This window comes from Passer domesticus, chromosome 1 (assembly GCF_036417665.1).
Source record: "Passer domesticus isolate bPasDom1 chromosome 1, bPasDom1.hap1, whole genome shotgun sequence".
Lineage (NCBI taxonomy): Eukaryota > Metazoa > Chordata > Aves > Passeriformes > Passeridae > Passer > Passer domesticus.
The window spans coordinates 148,429,689-148,451,346 of NC_087474.1; the positions used below are offsets into that span (position 1 = coordinate 148,429,689).

Genomic DNA, 21,658 nt, shown 5'->3' on the forward strand with positions numbered 1-21,658 from the left:
ATCTGATTTCAGGTTTGGTTTACATTTACAAACACTCAAGCTGTCACCAAACAGGGAGTCCTCCAGACATCTCCCCCAGCCTCTGCAGCCCCAGCCTCCCACCAGCACATGTTGCATGGTGACAATGAGCATAAAATGATGTGGCTGCACAGTAACTGCCAAAAAAGAGGGGGAAAAAAAGCTTTAAATTTATATTGGAATTTGGGGGTTATAGTGAATAACAGCAATATTGTTTTCAGTATCTCAGGATAGTGAAATTTGAATATCACATTATACTAGCCCTGATGGGATGGGACAGAAGGCTGCAAGTGAACAGGAAAGGAAGCGCACCTACAACGCAGTGACCCTGTCACACTGCAGTCTGATTGCAATGCAAGGATGCTTGTTTGTGCCATACAAGTCAGCACAGTCAGGGTGTATAACCAGCCGAGATACTGTCTAATTAAGGCAGTTATTCATTACATATTCATTAGTGCCATCGTGGTATTCACAGGTGAAAACAGGGCCCACACTTAAAGCAATTTCCTTTGCATTGCAGATTTATTCATAGAGAAAAGCCCAGTTCTGGCAGAGAAAGGTGGTCAAAGACACATTCAGCATGAAATGTGTGTCAGCTTCCACTGTTATGCTCTGTCTTGCTCTACTTGGAGAACCATTTTCCCCACAGCAGATTTTTCTTTGAAAATATTTGTATTCCTGCAAATTCTAAATAATTTTGCAGATAATTTGTTGGCACCTTCCCAAAGATAAGTCCAGGGAATTCTGTGTTTGGATTTTACCATCTGCAAACTCTAGTTTGACTTCCTAGTACTTTGGTCCACACAGGCCCAAACTGTCCAGTCTGCCTGGCTGTCTAAATGAGACCAGCCAATTTCTACCCTCAGCAGCTGAAGACATCCCGTACTGCCCTGTACACAGCTGAATTCACCTCTGACCCTGCATATTTTAGGTGGTGATTTTAAACACGTGCCAAAAGACACTCCCTCCAGCCAGGCAGGTAAAACACTTGTCATCCTGACAGATGAATAACTGGATCATTGGTACATTGCCAAGTAGCCAGCACATCTGTGAGAAAGTGGTCACTATGTTTTCATTCTTGTTGAGCATAGAGTGTGCTTCATGAATGTCACCTGAAAACACCGACCGCTGGGGTAATGCACATAAGTGGAGATCATCCCCAGTTGTGCAGTCCTAAGAGCAGGAAGTGCAGCCTAAAGGCATTCAGCCTAAAGGCTTCAGAGAGGGAAAAGCTGCACCTGCCAGTATTCCACCTCAGGAATGCAGCCATTTACATTGGCATTAGCAGTTTAGATGAGTACATGTGTCTGCTGCACTTGAAATAAGATGAATAGCTAAGACAAGGATCTGTTGAAGTCAAAAATCAGCAAATCAAAGGACCCCTATCTGTCTACCAACATCTGAGTGAGTCTCAATGACTCCATCCTGACTTTGGCTGGCAGAGCCTGATTCAACTCAAGCTTACAACACATCACTACTGGACCTCTGCTCTCCTTTTCTAAGGGGAAGGAAAAAAAAAACAAAACCAAAAACAAAGCAGCCAGCCCTTTGATTTATTTAAATCCAAATTAAGAAAATTCAACACTATCACCATGGTACCTAAAACTGCTACTCAGCAATACATGTGTGGATGTCTTTCAGGTGCAGAGAAGCAGCCATATCGAGGTGGAAGAATTTCTATTTGCATTGATCAAGCTCTAAATAAAATACTCAGCATGTTTTAGAGTTGAGACACTGCTGATAAATTTAGCGGTAGCGGTTTCTACTTGGGATACCCTTTGTTACCCAGACCCCTTGGTGGATAGACAAAATTAGACAGCAGACTGGAGCAACTGATGGCAGCACACAAGTTTATTTAGTATTTTGGCTACAAGGATAGTAACTTCAGTAGAAATACTGGCAGCAAACTCTTACTGTGGTCTTATCACCAGTGACTGCCTCTCACTGTCTAAGTTAAATTCATTGTCTTTCAAGGCAGTCTACAAGCTGTGCAGGAGGGACAGAAAGAAGTTACCAGATGCCTTCCCAACCTTGTCCATTCAAACCAGTTGAGATTAAGAAGCAAATAAGGGTAATTGTTCTGCAAGGTCAGTACCATTTGTGAGCTTATGCAATCTATTTGTCATGCATAATTTTGTTGGGTTTAACTGTTAATATGTTAGAATTTTATAGTCAGCTGTTTAACCATGTCAAATGTCCACTCCTGGCTTGCATAGGGGACGAGACTAACTGTATTGCAAACTATATAAAGGACATATTTCTGAATTAATTTGCTTAAGCAGAGAGAAAGGGAATAAATACTTGAAAAATAATGAGAGATCAACCACTCTATCTTCCTACTATGCTATAGGAAACCAACAATATCTAGCTTTTCCAACACAGAAAGACCTATTAAATTATGCAATCACAGATTCACACCTAGTACACTGGCATGTGTCCTGAAAAATAGTATGAAAATAGTATGCATGCTTTCCCAGATATGTATTAAACATATCCTGCAAGTTAAATTACTTTTATTTTTATATACTCTGTGTTGAATACTACAATTCTCCTCCATTACTTATAGATAAAAGTAGACAAGGCTAAACAACAAGTTAGGTGTCAATGCCATATGGAACATGGAAGTCCCAGGTTCTCCCTTCTTACTGCTAGACAGGTGTGCAAGTACTTAATCCAGAGTTATTCAAGATAGCTGTGGAATTTTCTTTGAAAATCTGCACAGAAAGTGGGACACCGCCCTGGTTTTAATCTTCCATGAATAAACAAGAGCCCACAACTTCACAAAGGCTGACACATATTTAACATGCCACATGAATCAAAGGCTGCATCAAAGGCTCATGTAGCAACACGAGAAATCCCTTCCACATCTAGGCAAAGGTGGGAAAGAGGAAATCACAGCATTTCCTAGTAAAGAAAGGTGTACAATACTGGTGCAAGCACGTAGAATTAATACTACTCCTGCACCATTTGCAATTTGTTCTGCCAACAAGGTAAAATGTGGAGTAGCCCCTTCCACACTTCTTACAAAACAGAAATGCTCTCCCAGACTTGGAAACTAAACATTGCCTTCTTGCCCAGACAGAAGATTTGTGGTACAAGAAGTCTATTAAATAAATAGACAAAGTCCTGTTGCTTGTTCATGGCTCAAGCTGGATAAAAAGAAGTACTTTTAAAACAGAATCACAGACATCTCTCCTTCTGCTTCCCCTACCAATCAACAAAGTGATTGCAAGACCTGTTCAGGATGGAAAGGCAGACAACAGTGTTCTGAAGCTTCTTCTGTAATTATCAGACAGAGAAAATCAAAAAAATTCCAATAATGGTTTTAATCTAAATACTGATATATAAATTTGGATGAATCGGGAACATCATGTTAAGATGCAGGGTGATGATAGCTAATGTCCACAGGCATACCTTGAAAACTACAAAGACAGTTTCACAACATGCTGTCTGATACCTAGGAATGTCATGGCCATGTTTAAGGATTAGCACCTCAAGATAGTCCTTTTCTGAGGGTTGTAGTCTTTAAAAGGTTGATAGTGAATTTAAAGCTACATATAAGGCACCCTAAACATCCATAAATACTTTTATAATTATGATATTTCCAAAGTGAAAGATATCTTTGGTCCCAAACTCAGATGCAAGCCAGGTTACCTTGTGAAGGAGCCTCTCTGTGCCCCTTAACCAGCAGTTGTATACCTTGCCTCTTCTGACCTTGGAGAGGCCAATGGGTTATTTCTAAAGATCATGAAAGATCACTTAAAAAAAGCCCAATATATGTAGTGTAAGCTTAAACTCACTACATCAAACCAAGACATGGAAAGCTATGCTTAACAGAAGCCAAAGAAAGACAGCTGGGGCCTAAATTTAGTGCCTAAAGTTACTTGGGATGAAAACAAGAACGTCAATGTCATGAAAAATGAACAGTAAACTTAGTTTCCCCCATGGGCCCTGATGCTCACCATTTCTCTGAGACGCTGTTTCAGTATGAGGAGTGGTTTTATGGCTGTTTCCTATGAAACACTTTTGTTTTGAAAACAAGGCTGTTTTAAGCTTATATAATAAATCAACATTGTACACTAAATCAGGAAGTCCCATAACCAGTTACAGCACCCTGAAACACTTCCAAGCTACTTTCTCCCCTCTTCTCCCTTTCCTAATGCTATTAATTTCTCATAATTCGTGGAGTAAAAGCACTCAGATATTCTTCTGCCAAATCCCACTGATGTCTGGGGTAATCTGGCTGGTTTTCAGCAAAAGACTGAGTATTAGAACAACTAAAGAAAGAAAGAAGGAAGGAAAGACCACCAAACACCCCTACATTTTCGTAGAACCATATACAGTAGGCCAGCTTCCAGGAGCAGAAAGTATTTCAGAAATTATCAACATTAAATTACATTCTCTTCTAGGCGTTTTAGCCATAATACAAAGCTGGGAGTTTCAGACACTTTCTGCCTTCTTGCACAGAAAAACACTAATTTCCAATCCTGTGCAAACCATATCCCACTCTGCAGGTTTTGAGTACTTCAGTTTGAGACCCAGGACCTAAAAAGAGCCAGCTGAATATGTGATATGACAGACAGGATTCCTGTGATACACAGACTAGGTATCCCTTTCTACCCCCTTAATTGAACTGTCTCATCTTTCAAAACCCAGGTATTTTGGGCAGTCTATGTCAATGTCATATTTAAAGAAAATTATAAAAAGGTGTTAGAAACTGACTGCATCTAACCAATACATAGACAGAAATAACTTCTCTACTAAAAAACTGCAGCGCTCTTATTAAATGTGCAATTCTTGCACATGCAGAGAGAGTACAATTTATATCATATTTCTGCAAGAGATCTATCACCTCCTTATCCAGCTACTCTCTCAGGCCACTCTATCAGGTCTGCCCAATTTATGTGTTTCCCTCATATTATAGTGTACTGGAATTGAATTATAGTCCTTACTCTGTGCATTTGCTTCCAATTTTCCAAAGACATGTCCAATTTATTACATGATTTGTGTGTTTCCTTTTCAACAGTTCTTCAGAACAACTGGTTTATTTTATCATCCCTACTTGGATATGCAATCCCCCCCCCCCACACCCCATCCTTTGAGGATTTCATCCAGCACAAGGTCACCCACTATTGCATAACTTTCTCAAACTCTTCTCAGATGACATTTTTCATCCAGAAAATCTTTTATTCCCTGGCTTAGCATAGGTGTGGGAATTAACAATGTTCCCCACACAACATAGCAGGTGATGAAGCATTCATAGACTTATATTGTACTTCTAAAATGTCATAGTTTAAAAGTAGAGACATTTGTACAAGCCCCAACAATTAGTTCTCCACTAACTCCTAGCTAACCATGGTTAAGGTAAGATGCAGAATTAAATTTGCAATGCATAATTAAATTCCAGCTGCTTAATGAGTTGTCACACAGCAGCTGAGCCACAGAATTATCTGTAAGCTTGACTCGAGACTGGAGCAGGTTTTAACTGTGTGGTTCTGGCTGCAGCTGAGATAAAGAGATTCCACACTGCTGCTCTTTTGCTGCTCCTAGTTTTGATCCTGATTCCATCTGGAAAGGTAATAGCTATATTCCTCACCCTGTCTTCTCCTCACCACCCAGGCCAAAAGCTAACCCAGGGCACAGCTAGCCAAGTGAGTGCCTCACTGACACTTTTCAAAAGCACAAATACCTCATTCTGTCTCAGCTTCAGCCAGACACATCTGCCTGTTACACATCTGCCTGCACCTCTAAATTGTCTTGTCTCACATTTGTTGTGGACTAAAGGACTTGCAGAAAACACACACTTGCTAAGCCTACAATTGTCAGAGTAACTCCTTTAGCCTTTTGGGATATTTGTCTCAGGAGATTTGGGGAGTGATACAGATCAATTTAGCAAACAAATTACAGATTATGTTGTTCCCAAACCCCTTCTGATTTCCTCACCTCTACCATATCTCACTCTTTTGTGAGGTTGATTCATCACAGAGCATTTAAACCATAGTTCCCTAAGCAATCAGTGCAACAAAACGTGCAAGCACCTTGGCTTCCTGCACTTCAACCTTGCTGGTTTTACTTTTGTTGTCAAAGAAAGCCACTACAGCATGCACCAACAGGGAAAGTGCAGCAGAAGCAAAGGGACTGTCTTTGCTGTAGTAACACAGAATACTTGGAAGGACTCCATCTCCTTGCCTAGAATAAGGGTTCAGACCTAGTCCAACACTAATCCAAGAGACTGGACCAGCCTCTGCTGCTGTGCTCAAGGCAGAAATTAATTCTCAAGTTTCCACAGCCTCTGCAGTAAATCAGGTAACAGTGATTACTTGTGGACTTTAGTAATAATTATGAAATTATGCTGTGCTATGCTGACAAAATATTTATACTAGAACTTCTCAAGAACATTACTAGGACAAAAAACTAATAAACCCATAATGAAAAGGAAACATTATGCCATAGTAACAAAATCACTGTGTTACACTGCTGCCTCAAGTGAGGCTTTTATCCTAGCTGTGTCTAATTTATACTTATCAGTGCAAACACCTTTCCATAGTCAATGGATTTATTATTCTGAAAAGCAAAAGCCAGCTCAAAACATTACATTAAACTGATAGACGGAGGGGCAGCCAGGGGGAGGAGGGGGTAGGGATTAGGTACAAATTGTTAACATATGGTTTTTTTAATTATTATTATTGGCTATGTTCCACAGCACAGGGGGAGGGGAGAAGAGGGAGGAAGAAAAAAGTAGGAGGGAATTTGAAACTTACTGGTTGACCTCCCCACCATCTGTGATTGAATTTCTCTCGCCCTCGAAGACTGAAGCTGGCATCAAACACTGGGTCATACATCGAATTGCCAACAATCCCATGTGATTCAGGATAGAGTCCCTTTGTGCAGAAGTAGATTAATTAGTAAAACCCTAATGAACACAAATGCAGTGCTTCCTAGCTATCTGAAAGTACCACTAAATTATTTTAAAATAAGTATCTTTGTAACTACATACCAGAAAAGATTTTTACTTTCAGATAAGCACATTTAAATGTGGCTGTAGTAACGAAAGCAGTAAGAGATTATTGAATTATGCTAAAAAGAATAAAAAACTCCTGTTACTCAATACTTTCAAGTTTTTCACACTGTTTAAAAGTTAGTTTGAGGTCATCAAAGAAAAAGTATAAATGTATAAAAACAAGATCTGTTTGTGCTTACAGTTCTTATTTATGAATGCCCTTTCTGGACACAGTAATTCATTCTCTGGTTGCAAGAGTAACACTTAGCATTTCCATTTTATACTATTTTTATCTCCATGACAGCTTCTGTTAGATAAATTATTTCCAAGGGGGAAAAAAAATGAGGCAGGTCACTCAAAGCCATGGCTTAATACCACAATTTGTCCTGCCGTAAAAGCAATTCAGGGAGAAGACCAGAAAATTCCTTTCTCTGGGCCCTCTCTCCTCCCATCCTATTCTTTCTCCATATGCTCCACTCTCATCCATTTAAACATTTGTGCAGTAGCTGCACGAAAGAAAAAGAAGGGGAAAAAATTGCAGCTGCAGGTGGAGAGTCCCTCGTGGCAGCTTTGGGAGCACTATCAGTGTCACACAGGTGTGGGGACAGCCTGGCTGCCAGCCCTGCCACCGCAGCACAGCGCTGGCTCCTCTCTCTGCAGGGCCAGCACTCAGCAGCTGCTCACTGCCCCACTGACTCCGGCTGCTCCAGCAGAGAAACAACTGCTGGTTGTATTCAGGGCAGCATTTCAGGGGTGGTTTTTTTTCCCCTAGGAAAACTTTGACCTGTAATTATGCAGCAGTACAAATAACTGCAGAAGTAGGCATAAGAAAGCTTTGACAGTGTGTAATGGTGAGATACAATCCATTTCACCGTTTCAAAATAAAAGAAAATACTTAAATACTTTTTCTTCAAAATGAAGAAAATACTTAGCATAAATAAATACCAAAAAGGATGGACAATGAAGCAGTTATACATATATATATTGGGGGGGGGGGGTGTTTTTTTTGTTGTTTTTTTTTTTTTTAAACCTTGCTTCCCATAACACACACTTTACTCCAGTGCAACATTTTATCATTAAATCATTAAAAAATCCTTCCCAGGGACTTACGGTAGCAAGGGTGTACAAGTTGGGGAATGTTTTTGTAGGGTAAACAGGTCGCATGTAAGGAGAATGTGTTCCACAAGATCCTGAAAAATCAAATGCAAACGTGAGGAAGCAAAGCTCTTAGACATGGAAAACAAAACCAGAGAAAGCAATTTTTGTGACTCAAAATGATGCAGAAACTAGGTAAATTTTAACTAATTTAAATGAACTTTCTGCTGCTTAACAGCAGTCAGCAGTAAGGTCAGTAGTAAATCTACTAATGCACTCTTTGCATTTCACAACTGACAACTCAGATAATGCCTCCAGATGACTACAGAACCAGCTATATTCCCATAGACTGGTTTTTTTTTCCTGAGCTAGTCTCCATCTGGAGTCATTGGAAGTGTCTTGTTAAGTAAAACAACATGAGAAAACACAGGTTTATTTTAAGTAATAAATACACCAAAGCTGCAGTTTCACACTGGGCTTTGTGGCCTCAGCCCCCCATAATACAATCATTCAGGCTGGAAAAGACTTTCAAGATCATTGAACCCAACCATAGCTGGCTACACAAATATGAGGGCCAGCACACACCGGGGAAAAAACCCCAACACATTTCAAGGGTACAGGCAGACACAGACTACCATGCAATACAGAGAGGCTCAAGTATTCAGTGCACCCAGCCCTCCACAAGCCCAAGGGGATGCCCATTCCCAGGAGGGTCAGTGCAGGACATGTTTTCAGCCAGTTACCAGGCACCCAAGTACAGCTTCTGCAGCCACTTATCCATACCTCTGACATTTCTGAACCAAGTGGAAAATTTTGTGGGCACCTACCAACTAGCCTGTAAGCATGCATGATACATATAATGTACTAAAGACAAATTTCTTTGCTGACAAAAAAACAAGAAGGTCACTGATTCTGAGCAGCATTTCCCAAAGCAGCAGCTGTGTAATGCATTATTCAGGGTGCTTTGATATCACCTAATTTAACGGGGACTTCTGCCATTTCACCTCCATGCTGACCCTTCTGTTGCCCAACAAACAATGAAAGCAATTGAGCTGCAGGAGACTGTCTTTCATTTATTGACAGAAAATAGATGTACTCACTCAGTTTTTCAATATTGGGCATGACCTTGTTTCCTTTCTTCATATATGATGCACGGAAACCATCAACAGAAAAGATGATCAGAGGAGGACGAACAAAGCTGAAGGCAAAAGTGGCAGGAATATAATGCAGCACTTCAAAATTTTAGGGTTTTTTTATTTCCACTTGCTCACTGAGTCTCTAGGAAATCCAGAAGTTCAGTTACTGTATAAACTATGTACCTATAGTCTTTTACATACTTAACAGACCATGAGAAACTGATAATCCTCACACTTAGTAACAGCCAGTGCTCACTCACAGTCAGTGAAAGGGCTGATATCCAACATAAAGGACATCTTCCCTGAGCTAAAAAGATATAACCCATAAAGGCAAATGCTTGTAGAAGGCGATGGAGAAGGAGATTTACCATGCACAAGCACCCACTCCACCGCACAACCTCTAGTTAAAAACCACATGTCTCACAACCATTGGTCTTTCTCAGACAGAAGCGCATGGGGCATTTGGAGCATGCTCTGTGAGGCACAGTTCATTCTAACATACTAAAGATGACAGGATTTCCTGTTACTTTATTACTTTTTGAATTTAGTACTGCTACTGAAAGTCAAGTCCAAGCAGGCAAATACACGCCCCATGGATGGACACACCTGGGCTTTTAAGGTCATCTGCTGCAGGGGTTAGAGCTGTCACTGTCACCAGGAGAAGCATCTCCAAGCTATCCTACTAACAGCACAGGCTGAGCTGCAACCCACCACAGCACCTGAGCAGATGTTTTCCTTTAGGGATGATAATGAAACAAATGCTTTCAGAAGTTACTTTCTCCATGTTACTCATATGCTCAAATTCCTCACTAAGTAAGTCTGTACCCCACTTAGTTTAGAAATCCTTTCATTTAAGAGCATAATGCTGAAAGTACAAAATTCCATTAAAAAAACCCAAAAAACAGCCCGAACTGTGTTCATGTATGGCTTATCCTGAATTTTACTGAAAGCAGAACAACCTAGGCCTTCCCACTGACTTCAGAGGAGTCTGGCTACCTCCCCTATGCATGTAAGTGAAGCAGGCAAACCCAGCAGCAGGTGATTGAAGACCAAGAGTTCAAACCCAAATATTATACACCACTACTCATCCAGCAGCACAAATGCATGACAATATTATGAGCCTAACTTTAGAAATGGGGAAGCCCAGGAAAGAATCTAACCCACAGTTATTCAGCCTGCATGACAGAGCCAGTGCAGAAACGTGAGGGGCAGAGATCCAAGGCAGAGCTGGGGACCACTGGCTTTGCTGTATTTGCCTTTCCAGATGCAACCAAAGCACTTACCCTGCTGGACATTCAGGAGCCTTTATCTCCTCACAGTCATCATCCACCCAGTGGGTTTCTCCTACCAGAAAAGTCACATTGGAGTTTAAAAAACCAAAAAATACAAAATCTGTGGATACAGCTACAGGTTTCACAGAAAATATACATTAAAAAAAATAAAGTCTAGTTCCAGTTAATGGACTGAATTGTCATATTTCCCATGAATAATGAGAATGTGTTTCCACAAAGCTGAACAAGTGATCTGGTTATATTCTATTCAACAAAAACAGCCAAACTAGCACTTCTACAATAGCTCTTAAAACTGGAGTTAAAAGTGTCCTTTTGACCACAGGAGACAGTGGTAATACTTTAGACACAGTGGTCATCTATTTTAATTTTTTTTATTTTTGATCTGTCAAAAACAGGTAGCACTGCTTCTGGCTGTGAATTCCCACCCTCCTACCATCAGTGCTGATGGCTCCATGAGCTGATTCAGCTGGCTATGTGCACAAAACAAAATTCAGTCTGGGGAAGAAAAACAACTCTAAATAGTTTCCAGCTGGCTTAGAGAGGTGATCAGCTCATGGATCAGGTGAGACTCAAGCTAAAAAAAGGCATTAAATACTCTTTCAGAGCTACATTAGTTAAAATTATTTTGTGCAATCCACTGTTTTCTTAAGGTTTTCACTGCTGAATGCTGTCTATAGAGTGGCTCATGACTTGCATTTTTACAGATCAATTGAAAAAACCAAATTATTAACTAACAACCCTACTTTCTGAACCTGGCACTATTAAAGGAACTGCAATTCAATTAAAAGAACAAAACAAAAAACATCATAGAAAAGACCTGCAGGAAAAGTGTGCTGCAGCAATTCCAGCTGACCATGAGAGGAGGTGGATGGACAATTTCCAAGGCAAAAAAGAAACACAATGCACTATCCTCAGATAGGCAAAGGCACGAATAAAGAGGAGACACTGTTCTCACATAAAGGTTAGTCATGTCAGAGTTCCAGCGTTGTTGAGATAGCTTGTTATTATTCAATTAAATTAAGATTATATATATTGAAGCTAGAGACATACGAATTCCTCTGTCTTGACCGTTGTGAGAGGAAGCTCACAAAAAAGGCAGGAACTGAAAACTATACCATTATTTAAGTGGTCTCAGCTTCTGGTTTCTTTGGGAAGGGTAAGGACAATCTACAGGGATTTGTTGAAAAATACACACTCCATTTGGATTCCCAACAGCAAAACCCAAGTAAAAAAAAAAAAAGGCTCATTTTCAGTGTATGGATGTGTCTAGACTATTGTAATTTTGTGAACACATGCATTTGTCCAAAATGGTGAAACAATTTCAAACTGTAACCCTTGCCCCTGCAAAGTTAATGAATTAAAAAACCTAAGAACTAGGTGAGATACAAAAGCAGAAACCTGTAGAGCTCATTACCAAGGACCAGAAGACCTACTGTCAATGGCAGACACACTAGACAGGCATCCACGCTCTGAAAGAGCGGAGCAGTGGATGAAAATGAAGTCCTCAAAGCCCATGCACCCACCAGGCAGTAGGGGCTGTTCTGCAGCCAAGGTGTGTCACGGTCATCTGAAGCCCACGGCCACCCACCTGCCAGTAATAGCCCTGGAGTAATAGCCCTCGCATTCTTGCAACTCCTCTTCCACAAGAAACAAAGCTTACAGATGTTAGACCAAGTAGTTTGAGCAGGATCTTTTGTGGTGGGGGTGGAGAGAGGTCTTTAGGACAGAGATAACATATCTAGGAATGCTCCAGTCCTTCTGGGATCATTAGATAACCCTGCACTCACTGTGATGCAGAAAAACGCATCTGAACACTTTAGAGCTTTGCTTTAAACTCTTCTTCATCCACCTCCACCTCTTCTTCTTCCTACCATTACTTCTACAGGCAAAGATAACATCCTTCAACATATTATTTCCCTCTGCCCAGAAATTTACAAATGCAATTCCCCACTTCCCCCACCTCCTAAAAAAAATTAAAAAGAAAAAAAAAATCAAAGCAAAACAAGGAGAGGTCCTCTTTTAGATGAAAACTTTTTACCCTGTCTTCTATTGGGTTTGGAAAGATAAGAGGCAGAAAGACCAAAGACCTACCTTTGCAAACGACTTGGTAATTAGTACAACAATCTCCTCTACTTAAGCAGTCTTCAGAGCAGTGACAAGCATTGTCATCATTCCTGGTTTCTCCACAGCGATCTTTGGTACACTCCCAGCCCCGAGCTAAAATATTCACAATGTAAGCAAGAATGAGAGATTGCAATCAAAACAAAAACTATTCATTCACGCTATAATGAAAACACTCTAGTCGTTAAAGTAGGTATGTCAACCAGAAGAAAAAAGGACCCTTGTCACTTGCAAGTGCATAAGGGCACCTCCACAAACAGGTGTGTCAGTATTTCTGATACTCTCAGGTGTTGGTATTCCAGGCTTTATACAATCTCAATGCCAGAAAAAGTGTGGAAAGGAAAAGACAAAAAAGGATTTTCACAGATAAATGGTGGAACCTAAAGCACAAACTAAGATTTCCCGTGTTTCTTGGGTAATCTTTGTTTTTCCTCACAATTACTACAGTCCCCTGTTCAAAGTAAGAAAGTAGAAAAGAGACTACATCGATGCAAAGAGATGCCTTACTCCCCACCATCAGTTCCTCCCCTACAGGGCAGATCCATCACCAGCCTCAAAGATATGAAAATACAAGAGCTGTTCTTCAGAAAAAAGCATGGCATGGTCACTGTGAGAACTCCATCTTCTCTCATCTTGCAAGTAAATTTAAGATCTGGCCTGTCTAAATTAGGGGCTCGCTCAAGGGTAGTACAGTGCTTTGGAACAGGGCCAATGATTTTAAACATATGGTTTTCCACAATAAGGCCCACACAAGAAACTATAAAAATCACTTTAGACAACATGCACTCAGTAAAAAACCACACATCAGAGCAGTGTCTTTTATCCCCTTTTCTGCTTCATTTGGGGCTTTTTTCTGTAAGTGTGTAATATTTACAGATCACACATGTGGTAATTGCCTGAATAAATGCCTGTGGGAGTATATGACCACTCGCACAACAGCCCCAGGGGCTATAGAGGTATCCATATGCATATGTGAACATATGTGTCTGCTGTGGACAAGAGGGTGAGGAACTGAAATTCTGCCCTTTGGTAGCAGACATCATGCTGAAAGTCCTCAAAAAGAGCCTCTCATTCCGCAGCCATTTACAGCCAGGGCAGATTCAGAATTCAGCAATTTTTGGCCTGGAACCAAACTTGTTTTTCATACTAGATTAGCTCACTCTTTCTTGGTACCAATCTATGAAAACTACATAATCATAAACAGAACTGAGGAAGTCAGGACTTTCAAGCATGGCATATCCATGGGCACTGAAATTTTTAATCATTACACTTTTCTTCTGGCTGCTTATTAAGTATAATACTTCAATAAAGCAAGAACAAGTTCAATGGCAAAAATAAAAGGCACCTGTGTCAACTCTGACCACTGTGCAAACACTGAAGCAGATGAGTACAACTAATAATTTAAATGCACTATGCTAAGAAGTAAAACATAACTCATGTCTCTCTTTGAAGTTTTCCTTGCCTATGACTCATGGAAAAAAAAAAGCCAAAACCAGAAAGTGAACCTATTGCTATATTTCCATCCCCCAGGGTCCAACGAACTGAAGTCAAATATTTCTACCAGTGCATCCTAAAACCTGGAAATCAGGGTCGGGGGCATGGGTAGCAGGCCCTAGCTGTCCTCTGCTCCAAGAGGACCCATACCCCTTCAGTATCCCAGCTTCCAAGGCACCCTCTCAAGTGAGCTTGAATTGCTCCAACATTAAGTTAGCAGTTGTGATGAAGAAGGATGGCTGACAGAAAATGACTAATGTCCAGTTTTTACCACAGGTCTTGATTGTAAACTAGAGGTCAGGTGGGTGCCTGAACACTGATAATTGCTTTTAGTGTCAGAAGATCTGCTTTTCAATGTGGTATGAAGAGTACCCTGCTTTTTCTGCTTCCCACAGTAAGGAGCAATAGGTGTACATTCCTGCTGCTCCTTGCAAGGAAACATGGGCTGCATTTTGGGCTGAGCTCAGCCTGCCCAGCCAAGGAAAGGTGAAGAAGAGACGCAGGTTATGCCAAGGAGTGCTGGCTTATCAAGCAGGTCCTGACCACTGGCAGAACCCAGGTGTCAGCAGGGCCTGGCAGTGCAGGACAGGGACCCATCATACCTGTCTTTAAGCACAGCTCATCAAAGTCGAAGCAGCAGCTGTTGTAGCTCTTGCACAGGTTGTCACAGCGGCAGCCAGGAGGCTCTGCCTCTTGAAGTTCAAAGCATCTGTTTTTGCAGGAGCCAGAGGTATTGATCCAGGGGGAATCTGACAGGACTGTGTGGAACAAGAAACAGGGCAACATCTGTGAGGCTGGCAAGCAACGGGACAGGCAGCTCAGCCCTGAGCCACTCGAATGAGCAAGACCTTGGATGCTCACTCTGGGAAGGGGAAAGGAGAGCAGAAGAACTGCTTGAAGAAAGAGAACAAAAAAAAGAACAAATTCAAAAAAAATTGTTCTTTTGGGAAAAATAAAAGGAAGCTGCATGCTGTGATAACATCCTGCAAAGAAACAGCCTTGGCTCCACCTCTGCAACAATCAAGAGATCATTAGCAGAAATGTATTGAAGTCTCCAAGGCCCCATTCCAGGAGCTGCAGCTATTCCACAGAAGCAAGCCTTTGTTTTCAGAAACCAAGTGACATTTTCATGGCTGGCTGGACAGTTTACATAGGAAAGGACTCCAATTAATCTACATGCAGACAGCAGGACTTGGTCTGCTACACTGGAAGGTGTCAAATCAATGTGAAGTGTGAAAGAAAACTTTAAAATGCTCTATAAATTAATGGAGAAATAAAGCAAGGCTTTTTGAAGGGCTTCTGCAAAGCACTAAATTACAAAAACTTTTAAAAATATGGAAGTATTTAAGAAATCAATAATTATTATGTATATCATTAAAGTCTGTCAGTCTGCAAACCATGAATAATGTATTAGACTTCAATAATCTATTTATTAGTAAGTGACCTTAATATCAAAACTGATATATGTTTGCTCTTTTCTCAAAACTTACTATTTACACTTTGTATATTTTAAGTTTTTCTTGTAGGAGAATCCTACATATCAGCTTATATGAAGCGGGAAAACTGTGTGCTGTTCTCTAAGCTTAATTGTATTTTATTGAATAAACTAAGGAATGTATGTTATCCTGTAAATATAGAGGTGTTCCAAGGAAAATTTCACAATGCCTTCAGTTCCTTGAGAGACCTATTAAAATTAAGTATTTGAAATTGTCTTGTGTTTTGTTTTCTTTTAGGCCATGGTTTGGTTTGGGTTTGGCAAACCTCAACATGATTACCAGTATGACTTTTAGAGGACTGACGCAATGGCACTTTTGGGAAATAGTTGCTCTGATATTTTCTTATGTATTTTTCCCCCTACACTTCTACATAGCTGAGAGTTTAGTTTCCACATAAACTGAAGGGAAATCTCTTCCCAAATAAGATGTCATTAACTGAACACTGTGAGAATGGATGGCAAAGATGATGAAGGGGGAGTTTGGAGGTGACATTGTAGCAGCTGATGTCTCACCACCTCTCATCTCATGCACTACTGCTCCACCACTTCCCTTGGAGCGGCACTGACTGGACACCAGCACAAACCCCTTCAGGGAGTAAACCTGTCAGAAAAGCAGTGCTACAGCCAGATCATAGGGATGAAACCCAAGTGTACCATGGCTGCAGTTGTGCCTCATAGCAGGTTCAAAGCACACTCCTATAACTGCTGGAAAAGGTAGTAGCAGACAACTCCATCTTTCTGGCTTTGGGGGGTTTTATTTTGATCAAGTCAGCAGCGCTCAGGGTGAGTAACATCATACACACAGTGAAATTTCACTCTATAGGTGCGTACCCTGCAAGCATGCTCTTAGTGAGCCATTAGTATTTTGGCCATCTGAAATGATGGCAGCTCTTGATAGCAGCTCTTTCCTATCAAACGCTTCTGAAAATCTACTACCAAAAAATAATTTCGTGTTATTGAATCTCTTCCACTACTTTCTTTTTTGTAAGGTAGGTAATATATAACCACAGATCCAGTAAGCTGCAAATCAAAGGTATTAGAAACTCGAAGGTATTACATACCAGCATATAAACCTTATCCTGGACATTACCCTTTTCATTTCAAAGGGCTGAGAGGGAGACCTTTTCAGAAGGCCCGAAAGAACCCAAAACCAACACATCAACAGGTGTTTAGGAAAGAAGGTGTAAATCTGACTGCAGATTAGTAAGAGTCCGTTAACTGCAGCTCTAGGAATGCCTAGAGCTTCACCTGTTGTAAAGAGCAGCTCATTTGTACCAGGAAACCACCCACACAGAAGCTGTGCAATCTCAGAGCTTGAAGATTTTGAAGAAGGGCTAGGGATTTATAAGATGTCAGAAGTACTTCTGTAACAACTGACCAGGTCGTGGGATATGAAGGTCTACATGGCTGTTCAAAATCCCTTCTAGCTCCATCTTCTATAACTGCAAGTAGTGTTTCCATTTCATGTAAGAAAGGTTTAGCCCACCTACCTTGTCTAATATTTTCACATCTCTTGACAACCTCATTAGTGATGTACCAAATTATCCCAAATCACTTAGCAAATTCAAGTCACACATCCTGAGACAATGCAGGACACTTTCCATATCGCAGCACAAAAGAGAACTTGCTGAATTTCTCCAGTTACATTAAGATCACTCCTTTGTTTCTCATGCTTGACCTTGCCTTTGCAGCCAGACCATGATTTTCAGGTCATGCACAATGCCATGGCACAGGTACTGGTGCATGCAAAATAGTTTGAAAACTTGTCATCAGGAGCTCTCTCTCTGGTGAGCACTTTCAAATTAAAAGAAAGCCCTGTATAGAACAAACTCAGACAGTTTAAAATTCTTTTCAAAATTCCTGCATTCCTCCACAGCTCCTGCAGTCAGATGGCACAGCAGGCACAGGGACCTCAGCCTGAAGTATTTCACACTGTTTTCCATACATTCCTTTTATTGCCACTGAGTTCAAAACAGCCATCTAATTGTCTTCTATGTCATAGGTTAGAGAGCGAAGCTAAATAGGGCAATAGCGCCTTTGTGATTCAATTCAAGGAAGCTGTTACATTTCCATTTTAAAGGTGTTCTATTTATCTTAGAAAGTGCCACCTTGAACTATTTCTTTTGATTCTGTTTGATTAAAAGGTTTAAAAATAATGAAATCAATTTATTTACAGTAGTGTTTAAAACAGGACTACACAATATAGACATGCTTACAGAGTCATTGTAAGAAAGAGACTACCTAGTAAAAATTTGTCATTTTGGCTCCCATATGGAACAACCAAATACTTAAACAAAACATCTGGAGTGCTAGTTCTGCTAGATGATACTCCTATTATGAACTTGCTTTTCAGCTTTGCAATGAGTTAAATCCAAATGGAAAGTCAGAGAAGGGAAAAAATACAAGTGTTCCAACAGAAGAAAAGCATTACTCCATTTTTAATTGCATGCTTAAAACTGCAGTGAGAAATGAGAAAAACTACAATACTTCTCCTTCCAAATCATGACATTATCCTACTGTGATCAAGAACCATGCTTCAAGAGATTACTAAGGCCATTTTCTCTTGAAAGTGCTTTAAAAGATGGCTATGAAAATTCATAAAGTAAGTAATTTCCAAAGGCGAAGTTAAGGAAAAATGTAAGCTTTGGTTCTCTACTGTATCTTAAAATTTTGAGTAAAAAATTTATTTCAATTAAATAATTTGTTGGGTACAAATATTCAACATCTTACGTGTATAAAGACATACATCTGTACACTGCAAAAAGAGAACAAGAAGGGGTGTTTTAGCCACTGTGGTGGTACTTTGGAGTGTATTTGCAAGGGACTAGGAAAAAAACATTATATTTTTGGCTCACAGCAGAGTTCCATGCCTAGATGAAAATGAAAATTTGCTTACAATCATGGCATACCTCTGGAGAAATAACAAACTGGTTTCTACAATAATGCTTCGTAAAGAAAGTGTTTCGCCAATATAAAATAATTAATTCTCAATGTCAAGATGCTTGAGAGCAAAGAAGCTAAAGAATAGTGAAGCTGATAAAAAATTATACCAATCTTTTTTTTCTGGATATTTCATTGGACTTCTCTTCTAATGTAGTATAATTGGAAGTCATGCAATTAAGAGTGACTAAGGTTCTTTGATCATAGTGCTTTCAGTTTGCTAGAACCCCATACATCTCCAGTGTAATTTTTTACTGTCTAGACTTTACTGTGACTATACTCCTTTGTTTTGCTATCTTTTTTTTTTGCTGCAATAAAAGTAACCAAGCTGCATAAACACAGAACGGACAAAATTCTCCATTATCTTGTCTCTCCTTGACTGGATTACTTCAATGCCAGGTGTTGGGTCAGTTCCACCTGTAAACAAATTTTCAATAGATTTCCAAAAGTACCCCATCTCCTGCCCTGTTCAAGATATCCTGTGTTTCTTCCTACTTTTGTGAAATGCTGAGCTAATCGTCCTGCTGTTGGAAGGAGCACACAGGTACTGTTCCCAGCCTGGAGGTGGTGAACAGTGCTGGCTGGCTCAGCAGAGTTGGCACCGATCAGCTGCCATGGAACCCCAATATCAGACCTCTGGGTCTTCACTAAAAACCAGCTGAGCCCTGCCCTAGACAGTTACCAGTGAAAGCAAAGCAACTGGCTCTCAGGTATTGAACATTTGAAATGCAAATCCTTCCCATCCCTATTATACACACTACATACACATCTGTTCCACAGTTAACATCACAGAAGATTTTCAAAAGTTATTTTTCAAGCAATTTTTCTTTTACTGCTATAAAGACCAAAAGCAACAGCCAATATCTTCCTCATTACCAAAAATGCCTCTACTCAGTGACCAGCATTTCAGATAGTGGCTGTGATTAGACACCAATTCCTCAATGAGGGAGGACAGAAGAACACAGATACATAACCAGAAACACAAGAAACTCTGGCCATGGCAAACAATTTTATAATTAAACCTCACAGGCTATCATTACAGACAGGCACTGCAAATGAAACCCTTTCACTTCAGTTACGTTAACCAGCTCTAAGTCAATGACCACAAGTTTCCTTTCTCCTGCCAATGGAACAGAGACACAACTCAAGCCTGCCTTTTCTTGAATAAAAAAAGACTAGTCTGGTTTACACATTTTTCCATTTGGACTATGCTTGAGCTCACAGAACCCCTATACTGCCCCACAACACAAATAACAGTTCCTCCTGTGGCATGTTCTTGCTCTCTTCCAAAGAATAAAAGTAGTAGGTGTAAGAAAAGCAGAGGACTCGGTGACAGCACATCTGCACGGACACCTGCTCTCCTCTCCCAGCCCTCTCCGCCGTCAGATGTCTGCCGTCTACTGTTCACAAACCAGCATGACCTCAGGAGCCACAGAAATCCCAAAAGCTTTTCTCACCAGTGCCTCTTGAAAGCATTAATCAAGTTTCTAGAAACCGCTTCAATGCTACCAAAATAAATCCACCACCCTTAAAGCCATCAGGGAGTTTCCCTTAGTGCTAGAAGGAAGCCATGCAGAGTACAAAACACAGCAAACACTTCAAGAGCTGAGGAGACCAGTCTCTGTGAGACTGGCAGTGCTCAGTCCTAAAATAAGCTAGATTTTCCACAGTCACATGCACACAGAGCAAAAGTTTAAGTAAATAGAAGACCTATAGGTGAGTCCCAAAGGTCAACTGACTCGAGCTCAGCGAGTTATTTATTCTTTTCTATATCCTAGAGGGAAAAAGAACAAGCAAAGTACTGTTACAGAGTAGGAATGGTTTCTAACCGCAGTCTATAACATAAGGGTATATGGTGATGTAAAATTTATGTCTATTACTGTACCTGACATCGGGCCCTCATCCCATTCTTCAGATCTCCTAAACCGATTTGCTGTAAATCCCATGCAGACATTTACTCCAAAGGCAAAAGCAAATAAGGATATAACCTGCAAAAGTAAAACAGCAAAATAAGAAAACTGTGCAAGAAGCAGGACTTTTGCACTAAGAGCATAATGCATAAAGGGCAGAGATGGTCCTCAGTACATTGGAGCTCCCTAGCACAGCAGTTCCCATCACTGGAGCAGCAGCTGACAGCGTCACCGTTGGAGAGTAACACAAACCAGAAGGGGTTTATGAATAAAACATCTCTTTCTGGAGCTGAAACGCTCCTTTTTGTAGGAACTTATTCAGGAGAGACGGGCTACTCCTCCTCTAAAAGCAAACACACTCCTCTCCTCTCCTACCTGGTGCGAGTGGACGCAGCCCTGCTTAGCCATACCAGGGAATTCTTGAAAAGCCTGCGCCCCACTGTCGCCTTTTTTTATAGTGAGCGCAGAGCTCTGTTTGCTCGGGGAGTTCAGGCTATTAGCTACGAGTAATCCCACCTGGTGAGGTTGACAGGCTCGTGTGATTTGTCCAGGGGGTGATTTCATCATGTTTCACTCACAAATCGCAGCTCCGAGTGCAAGAAGCTCCAGGCATCATCGCTCGCTGCGCCCTCCCCCCAGACGCGCACCCGCGCGCTTTTATGTGGTTTCCTCTGGCAGAGCCGGGCTCGCTTGTGCCGCTGCGGCCAAGAGCTGTTCCTGCTCGTTTTATTCTCCTCACAAAAGTAACATGCTCAAAAGAGAAACCAAATGCGGCTCCATCTGGCCCCGGGAAGAAGCGGGGGGAAGCTCGCTGGGGGTGCGCAGTGCAGCTCTCCCGCTGCCGCCCCCGAAAGCCGCTGTCAGGTGTGGCGGCCCCGGGGGCTCGGCCCGGGCGGAGCGCCCGGCTCCTTCTCCGCCGGCTCCCCGAGCTCCTCACCGAGCAGGGGCCTCTCGAAACTGGAGACCCCTCCGAGCGGGGGGCAGGGGGACATTTTTCAGCCGTGTTCTCCCGTGCTGCTGTGGCAGGCAAAGCTCGTATCGATGGAAACACAAGCAGTTTCATCTGAATAGCTGGAAACCCCAGACTTCCAGAAAGGAAGGGAAATGACACGTCCCCTCTGCCCCACATTTCCCCATTTTCATCAACAACAAAAAAC

At 41.2% G+C, this 21,658-nt stretch overlaps 1 protein-coding gene across 8 annotated transcripts in view; it reads right to left on the bottom strand.

Moving 5' to 3' along the window:
- ENPP2 (ectonucleotide pyrophosphatase/phosphodiesterase 2) overlaps positions 1–21,658 on the bottom strand; it is a 71,790-nt gene that overhangs the window by 35,487 nt on the left and 14,645 nt on the right. For 3 of the 8 annotated variants that reach the window (XM_064395551.1, XM_064395543.1, XM_064395599.1), the window contains exons 2-8: positions 20,477–20,579; positions 14,759–14,914; positions 12,633–12,758; positions 10,533–10,593; positions 9,214–9,311; positions 8,129–8,208; positions 6,780–6,899 (exon numbers count right to left, since the gene is read on the bottom strand). In XM_064395551.1, coding sequence (XP_064251621.1) covers positions 6,780–6,899; positions 8,129–8,208; positions 9,214–9,311; positions 10,533–10,593; positions 12,633–12,758; positions 14,759–14,914; positions 20,477–20,579 — 744 coding nt within the window. Of the gene's footprint in view, positions 1–6,779; positions 6,900–8,128; positions 8,209–9,213; positions 9,312–10,532; positions 10,594–12,632; positions 12,759–14,758; positions 14,915–20,476; positions 20,580–20,676; positions 20,805–20,876; positions 21,334–21,438; positions 21,635–21,658 lie in introns of those variants that run through there. The other 5 variants (XM_064395568.1, XM_064395580.1, XM_064395560.1 and 2 more) reach the window with 5 other exon arrangements.